The sequence below is a fragment of the Stigmatopora nigra genome, chromosome 20 (genome assembly GCF_051989575.1).
Source record: "Stigmatopora nigra isolate UIUO_SnigA chromosome 20, RoL_Snig_1.1, whole genome shotgun sequence".
In the NCBI taxonomy this organism is placed as follows: domain Eukaryota; kingdom Metazoa; phylum Chordata; class Actinopteri; order Syngnathiformes; family Syngnathidae; genus Stigmatopora; species Stigmatopora nigra.
Window position 1 is genome coordinate 1845177 of NC_135527.1, and position 8763 is coordinate 1853939.

Below are 8763 nucleotides of genomic sequence, written 5' to 3' on the forward strand. Positions count from 1 at the left end.
TCAATTTCCAATCAGAAAGGATGCAGAGGAATTTCCATATATTAAACAGAAAAGGTTGTGAAAAATATTACTTGGTTTACTGTCAAGCCCTTGAAACGGGGAGATGATCTGAGTGTGGTCAGCAGATGGACGGAACCTGCACACACCTCATGGCCCCAAATTAGAGAAGAGGAGGAGCCAGAGTTCCCTCAACACCAAATGAGAGAAGAGCAACCTCCAATCAAAGAAGAGCAGGATGTCACTTGTTCAACTGGTGAGCCCATGAAGAGGGAAGATGAACTGGGCGCGGCTAGCGGGGGGGGGGGGGGGGGGGTGCCTGCACACACCTCAACGTGGCCCCAAAGTAAAGAGGAGGAGCCAGAGTTCCCTCAACACCTAATCAAAAAGGAGGAAGCTGCTGAGCCTTTCAAGATTAAAGATGATCTGGGCGTTGTCGGCAGAGGGGCAGAGCCCCCGAACGCCAACTCGGCAGAAGAATGGCAAGCAGACCATTTCATCTCTCCTCCACCACATGGCGACAACGTGCTTCATGACAATGAAGGTCCTAAGAAAAAACCCATTGGCTGCAAATGCTCTGTGTGGGAAAACCTTTGGGAAAAAGTCTACTTTGAAAAGACATATGGTTACCCACATTGGGGAGAAGCCCTTTCCATGTTCAGTTTGTGGTAAAAAATTTACAGAGAAGGGAAGTTTAAAAATACACACAAGAACCCACACTGGTGAAAGACCATTTTCGTGCTCAGTTTGTGGTAAAAGATTTCCAGAAAAGGGACGTTTAAAAATACACACAAGAACCCACACTGGTGAAAGACCATTTTCGTGCTCAGTTTGTGGTAAAAGATTTCCAGAAAAGGGACGTTTAAAAATACACACAAGAACCCACACCGGTGAAAAACCTTTTTCATGCTCAGTTTGTTGTAAAACATTTACACAGAAGCGAGCCTTAAAAGGCCACACAAGAACCCACACTGGTGAAAAACCATTTTTGTGCCCAGTTTGTGGTCAGGCATTCAGAGAGATGAAACATTTAAAAATACACACGAGAATCCACACTGGAGAAAAACCATTTTTGTGCTCAGTTTGTGGTCAAGCATTTACTGAGAAGGGAAACTTAAACAGCCACACAAGTACCCACACTGGTGAAAAACCTTTCGTGTGCTCAGTTTGTGGTCAAACCTTCAGAGAGAGGAGACATTTAAAAATACACGCAAGAAACCACACTGGAGAAAAAACATTTTCGTGCTCAATTTGTGGTAAAGCTTTTTCTCAACTATCGCATTTAAAACTACACACAAGAACCCACACTGGTGCCAAACCATTTTCGTGTTCAGTTTGTGGGAAAACATTTACCCAAAAGGGAAACTTGAAAGGCCACACAAGAACCCACACTGGTGAAAAACCATTTTCATGCTCAGTTTGTGGTCAGACATTTACACGGAAAGGAAAATTAAAAATACACACAAGAACCCATACTGGTGAAAAAACATATTTGTGCTCAGTTTGTGGTCAAGCCTTTTCGCAACTGCAACATTTAAAAACCCACACTAGTGAGAATTCCATCTGCCTGCCCAGTTAATGTTCAACATTTTCACAGAAGGGAACTTTAAAAGAAGACTTAACAACATTGGCAAAAAGCCCTTTTCTTGCTCAATTTTTGGTCCAACATTTCGTCACAAGAATATTTTAAAAATACCCAACATAACCCAAAATGGTCAGGAATCATTTTCTGTGCTCAGTTTGTATTCAAAGGCAACATTTAAAAGACACAAATGTGGTAACATTTGTTGAATCTGCCAATTGACAATAATGATGAAAATCCCTCAAGTAATTTTTTATTACATGTTGATAAAATTGGTTGTGAATGAAATAGAGAAAAACAATCATAAAATGTTTGTTGTTTCATTTCATCTAATCTACAGAACTTTCAATCAGTAGCTTTGTAAACTGCACTCATTTTTTTTCTTCTTTCGAATCAGAATCGACTGTTGTTTTATTTCACTTTTTTTAATCCAAACTTTATCAATTTGTATGTAAATAAACCTGCCAATTGGCATATGAAGTCTGATGTGTACTGTATGTTATTGGAATTTAATCTATTGTATGTAATCATATGTAAAAAAAAAAAAACATTTAATGGCTTGAAAGTCTTCATTGTGATTGTCCATTGCTTTCACCTGTGTGTCACCGTCCTGTTTTTCCATATATCTCATTAACCCGTAGCTGGGCATTCAAGAGCCGTTTGTTGTTCATTTACTTGGAAGAGCGACTCTGCATATTCTCTACCTTGGTCACAGTCTGCAGAAGTTCCCCATCTCGTGGAGTGTGGTTCCAGTTTTTGTCCAACTTTACAACACCTTTTTGAGTCTATCCGTTTTAGTTACTGTAACCAAAATGGCGCTGTTTAAGTGGCAGCATTCGGCCGTGGTAGCTCCGTCCACTCTTGCTCGTTTTGTGCTTTTATGTCTTAATGATTTGATGATTCCATTTACTTTGATTTGCTTTGTGCTTTTGCTTGCTGTTCTGTCTAATCACCCTCTTGTTGCTGCCACAATGAAATTTCCTGAATACAGGATGAATAAAGTTATCCAATCCAATTTTTTTTCAAATTAGTTTGTTTGGCGTCACACGATCAAATTGATTCCACACGGGGGAAAACTTCTTAGAACTATCAATAATTACGTAAAAGCACTCCCAACAGACCCACGATACTTGGATACAGTTTATTTCTTTATACTAAACAATTTGGCCAAACGATACATTTCCGTATCGGTCACGTGATTCTTTCTTAAAGCTATACGCGCCTCAATACGGGCTCTCTTGAGCTATCGGCACAGTGCTGACGCACCAGCGTCGCTCGTTCCATCACTATTTATCAGCAAAACCTGCTTTAGATTAGTTTAGCTAGAAGCTAGCAAGGAAACAAGTCGCCAAAGAACTTGTTTCAACTTTATTTTATCTTAGCTAGCAGCTACCAAAGGAACAAGTCATCGAATAGCTTGTTTATGCTTTAGCTTAGTTTAGCTAGCAGCTAGCATAGAAACAAGTCGAAGGACCCGTTGGAAGTTCCTGGGTTAATTTAGCTTAACCTAGATAGCAGCTGTGGAAGTGCTTGGTTATGCTTTAGTTTAGCTTAGTTAACAGCTATCAAAGGGGCAAGTCGTCGAAGAGTTTGTTTGTGCTTTAACTTAACTTAAGTTAGCCTAGCTAGCAGCTATCAAAGCCACCGCCATCATCAAAATTCACGTGTGGAAATGCCCGCAAGAACAAAACGGCCAAAGTTCCAGGAGGAACTCTTTGACGTCAAACGGGAGCCGTCATCTCACCAGCGATCGACACATTACAAAATAAAGCACGCGAAAGTTGTTCTTCATAGACTAGAAGGTGGGTTGACTTTATTTCCACATAGTATTCCCTTCAAGGTATTCTATGTATTAACATGACACTGCGTTTAGAATTCGTACTATCACCGTTCAAAGAAAGACGTAATAAATTATATTTATATTTAAATGTAACCACTCTAAGGCGGAAAGAATGAGTGTCAACGCGTGTTAATACTTAACAACGACACAAAACAGTAGCTTTACTTTTATTTTATCCTTATCACAAACAATGCATTTATTCTTGATTACGCAAAGCGCGATTGCCTCCCAGAGGCACCAAGTCATTCCTGCACTCGCCCTCCATATGCTGCATGCATGCTGTAAAAAAATACAATAGAAATAGGTGTAGATGCATTAAACTACAACGAGAGGAGCATTCAAACAAAGGCGTCGAAGCGGCGGCCCGCCGTCACTCCCCAGTGAGGCCTGCAAAAGTACTTATTAAATGCAAAAAAATCCAACGCAGGAAAAAAAGCAAACATTTAAAATGTAAAAATCTTATATATATTTTTTTAAGTTTGGTGTTAATCAAAAAATGTAAAAATAAGTGATTTAAACAATTTTCTGTGTTTTTTATTTAATTCTATTTTTCTCTCTACCGTTGTACCCTTACTTACGAAATTAATTGGTTCCAGAACTTTTTTCATATCTTGAAAATTATGTAAGTATAGGTGTACTTGACATGTTAATTCTGTAATTCTTTCCACGGTCCTCACACAATAACCAACTAAAACGGGCAGGCCAAGTCCAGTCCTAGAGAGCCCCTATCCAGTATGTATATCCCTAAACCACACCTGAATCAAATGACTCAACTCATCAGCAAGCTGTCCAGAAGCTTCATACTGATCCCAATTATTTGATTCAGGTGTGTTGGTAGAGGGGGACATGGAAAACAGATAAGATAGGGGCTCTCAAGGACTGGACTTTGCCACCCCTGAACTAAACTTTAAAATTGGTCAGTGTCCCAATTTTGTATGAAAAATGAGAGAAAATTATAAGAAAATGATTTATTAATATCTTAAAATTAATAACAAGCATGAAATTGTTCCCCCCACGGCCGTTTTAAAGAAAGATGTGATACCACCAGATGGCGACAAGAGCCCGTTTTACCAGGGATTGGAAGTCGTCCACTTTGTAGTATATTTTAGACTTTTACGTGTGTCCTATGTGTGTGAAAATGTGGTGCGTTGCATTTGTATGGTTTTTAATCGCTTCAAAGGGGAAATTGCAATCATTAATAAGGGAAGCATTTAGCCTGGTTGTGTGAGACAGCCATTGAGAGCCCAGTAGAGGCTAGCAATGTTCTAAAGCACAGGTGTCAAAGTGGTGCCCCAGGGTCCAATCATCAATCAGCATCATTTTTTTGTGGCCTGGGAAAATAAATCATGAGTGCTGACTTTCTGTTTTAGGATCAAATTAAAATGAAGATTATAGTTGTATATTATATTTCCTGATTTTCCTCCTTTTAAATCAATCATAGAAAAAATTCAATCAATTTTTTTCTTTGTTGTTAAGTTCAAAAATCATTTTGTAAAATCTAAAAATATATAAAAAATTCTGTTTTCTATTTTAATATGAAACAATGATTAAAAGACATTTTCACTTACTAAGAAAAAAGCTCAAATAAACACCTTTTAAGATCTATTAAAAAAATGGAATATTCACTGCTTTTGATTTAGTTCTTTGATTCCAATTTTTAAAACAATACATAAATATTATATCTAAAATGGTCCGGTACACATGAAATCGAGTTGACGTTAATGCGGCCTGCTAACCAACCCGAGTTTGACACCCTTGTTCTAAAGTGAGAATCAATGTACCCGTGACAGTATTTAAGAAGAAAAAAACGGGTTAGGAAGTGCATTTATTTTTTGGGACATTTTGTAACTTGGATCTTTTTTGTATCTCGAGTCACTCATTTACATATAGAGGCATTCGTATGTAGAGGTATGACAATTTCAAAGTCATTAATCCTCAAATTAATAGAATAAAGAATGCTTTTTTATGCCTCTCTTGTGGTGAAAGCATTGTAACTAAATTAATCACCTGTGAAGAACGTTTTCTGACCAATAGTCCATTACTTTGAATAATGCACCTATAAACAGTTTTAAATTCATGTTGCCTTTAACGAGAATACAAAAGTATTAAATAATGAGAATAAATTTAAACTATTACAGGAAAAAAAATCATAATACAATGAACATTAAATTAAGTAATAGTGATTGTCACGTATTATTTGAAGTAAAGGTCATACAATGATTGAGAATATATAGAACATTTAGAACGTTCCATTCTGTTTTTTTTTTTTACTTGAACTGGAAGTTGTTCAGGGTCTGCAGACATTGACTTTGGTGACATTCGATCTGTTTGAAAAAAAATTAAACTTTAAACTTCCAGTCTACCCTAAAGGACTTCAAATTAGAGAGATGGTCTATGAAATATATCATTTATCTTTGTGCCTTTGCAGGTTTCAGAAAATACCTTGATCCTGATGGGCAACAGTCTGTTGGCTTTAAAGAGGAAGTTGAGCTCCCCCAAATCAAAGAGAAGTCACAGTTCCCTCTACAACAAATGAGAGAAGCGCAACTTCAAATCAAAATGGAGGAAGATGATTTCACCGGGTCAACTGGTGAGCCCTTGACGAGGGAAGATCATCTGGGTGTGGCCAGCAGAGGGGCGGAGCCAGCTAACACCACAACATGGCCCCTAATTAAAGAGAAGGAGCCAGAGTTTCCTCAACACCAACTGAGAAAAGAGCAATCTCCAATCAAAAAGGAGGAGCAATATGTCATCGGATCAACTGGTGAGCCTTTCAAGAGTGAAGATGATCTGGGCATGGCCAGCAGAGGAGCGGAGCCAACAAACACCTTAACATGCCCCCAAAGTAAAGAGGAGCCAGAGCCCCCCCAACAACCGCACAAGAAAGAAGAGCAGCTCCCAATCAAAAAGGAGGAGCAAAATGTCACCGGGTCAACTGGTGAGCCTTTGAAGAGTGAAGATGATCTGGGTGAGGCCAGCAGAGGGGCGGAGTCTCCGCACATCAGTAGCTCCACAGAAAGATGGCAAGCAGATAATTTAATCCCTCCTTTATCAGATAGCGACAACTTGCTTTATGATGATGAGGACAATGTCGGTTTTAAGGAAAATCCCAGTGGCGACAAACTCTACAAATGCTCCCAGTGTGGGAAAACATTTGGGAAAATGTTTAATTTGAAAAGACATATAGTAACCCACACAGGTGAAAAACCATTTTCTTGCTCAGTTTGTGGTCAGTCCTTCTCTCAAAAGCACCACTTAAAAGGCCACACAAGAATCCACACTGGTGAAAAACTTTTTTCGTGCTCCGTTTGTGGTCAAACATTCACAGGGAAGGAAAAATTTAAAAAACACACAAGAACCCATACTGGTAAACTCTGCAAATGCTCTCAGTGTGGGAAATCCTTTGGGAAAATGTCTACTTTGAAAAGACACTTGGTGACCCACACAGGTGAAAAACAATATTCTTGCTCAGTTTGTGGTCAGTCTTTCACTCAAAAGCACCACTTAAAAGGCCACACGAGAATCCACAATGGTGAAAACCCCTTTTCATGCTCAGTTTGTGGTCAAACATTCACAGGGAAGAGAAGTTTAAAAAAACACATAAGAACTCACACTGATGAAAAAACATTTTCATGTTCGGTTTGTTGTAAAACATTTACAACAAAGGGAAGTTATGAAATTCACACAAGAACACACACTGGTGAAAAGCCATATTCGTGTACTGTTTGTGGTCAAGTGTTCTCACACAAGGGAAACTCAAAAGCCCACATGCGAACGCATACTGGTGAAAAACAATTTTCCTGCTCATATTGTGGTCAAATGTTCGCACACAAGGGAAGTTTAAAAACCCACACAAGAACCCACACTGGTGAAAAACCCTTTTCCTGCTCAGTTTGTGGTCAAGCATTCACACAGAAAGGAAGTTTAAACATCCACACAAGAACCCACACAGGTGAAAAACCATTTCCGTGCTCAGTTTGTGGTGAAGCGTTCACACACAAGGTCAGCTTAATGAAACACCTACTAATCCACACAGGTAAAAAACCATTTTCCTGCTCAGTTTGTGATCAAGTATTCACACACAAGGGGAGCTTTAAAACCCACACAAGATCCCACACTGGTGAAAAACCCTTTTCCTGCTCTGTTTGTGGTCAAGCATTCACGCAGAGGGGAAGCTTAAACATTCACTCAAGGACCCACACAGGTGAAAAACCATTTTTGTGCTCGCTTTGTAGTCAGGCTTTTTCTCTGAAGCACCACTTAAAAGACCACATGAGAGTCCACACTGGAGAAAAACCATTTTCGTGCCTCTTTTGTGGTAAAGCTTTCTCTCGAAAGCTATACCTAATTGGTCACACAAGAATCCACACTGATGAGAAACCATTTTCATGCTCAGTTTGTGGTAAAACATTTATACACAAGGGAAGTTTAAAAATACACACAAGAACCCACACTGGTGAAAAACCATTTTCGTGCTGACTTTGTTGCCAAGGATTTATTGAAAAGGAAAAAAGTATTTATTTTCGGAATTTTCAATTATGTAGGCTACATTTCATTTTCTTCTTCTTTTGAGTTCTTTTTTTACAGTTTTAGTCCAGTCTTATATTTATTCAAACTAATTTGATTTGTATGTAAATAGACCAAACGATTGTTATATGAAGTCAGATCTAATTTGTTTGTTTATTTTAATGTAGATCAGGCAATAATTGGATTTGACTGAATATTTTTAAATCTGTATAACCATAAGTAAAAATAAATATTGCTGGCTCGTAATTTGTCGTTGTGATTGTCCATTGCTTTCACCCAGGTAGTCGCGATGTCTCGTTAACCCATGTCTGTATTTAAGTCCCCTTTGTTTGCTCATTCTTAGCTATTTCAAAATAAATCTTGGACAGATGTCGTTCGAGGTGCCCCCTTTCGACACAAAAATTATCAAATATCAGATGTGGACACGCCTAATCTAATAATGGAAGAAAACTTTTTTGTTTTGTTCAGCTGACAGATATGGTGCTCCGCAACAAGGAACCATAGAAAGACCACTTCAGGGAAGACCAGAACATCAGAGCTGAAGTACACTTGCAGTTTGAGTTTAACAAATTTCTTGTTTTATTTCTATTTTTTCCCTTTTGTGCCACTAGATAATTTTTGGCAACATGTTGTGGTCACTAGATGGCGGTAGAGTCTTATCTTCAACTAAATCCAGGCCTGTCCAAGAGTTTTTGTACTACTACAAGGGAGCAGTTAGTCAGGTGGTCAGCCAAGATGGTACTAACTGCTAACATAAAAGTAAAGTAACGATTGAAATGGTTTTTCTAAATTTTTTTATTTGAAGCTCCGTATTAAA

The 8763-nt window shown here is 38.5% G+C and overlaps 2 protein-coding genes across 2 annotated transcripts; both read left to right on the forward strand.

Annotated features, from left to right (window-relative positions):
• The first annotated feature begins 319 nt into the window (after positions 1-319).
• On the forward strand, positions 320-2059 carry LOC144213464 (uncharacterized). Its single transcript, XM_077741949.1, has one exon. It carries the CDS (start codon positions 419-421, stop codon positions 1574-1576), a length of 1158 nt encoding a protein of 385 aa, XP_077598075.1. The 5' UTR covers positions 320-418; the 3' UTR covers positions 1577-2059.
• A 763-nt stretch (positions 2060-2822) lies between these two features.
• LOC144213431 (uncharacterized) lies at positions 2823-8192 on the forward strand. Its single transcript, XM_077741878.1, has 2 exons — positions 2823-3381; positions 5848-8192. The coding sequence occupies exons 1-2, from the start codon at positions 3252-3254 to the stop codon at positions 7896-7898; spliced, it is 2181 nt and encodes a 726-aa protein (XP_077598004.1). The 5' UTR covers positions 2823-3251; the 3' UTR covers positions 7899-8192.
• Positions 8193-8763: the final 571 nt, after the last annotated feature.

Bases quoted from the DNA above. Each gene is read 5' to 3' on its own strand.
- LOC144213431 (XM_077741878.1), top strand. From the start codon at position 3,252: ATGCCCGCAAGAACAAAACGGCCAAAGTTCCAGGAGGAACTCTTTGAC. The intron at 3,382-5,847 runs GTGGGTTGACTT...GTGCCTTTGCAG, and splicing joins TGTTCTTCATAGACTAGAAG to GTTTCAGAAAATACCTTGAT.
- LOC144213464 (XM_077741949.1), top strand. From the start codon at position 419: ATGATCTGGGCGTTGTCGGCAGAGGGGCAGAGCCCCCGAACGCCAACT.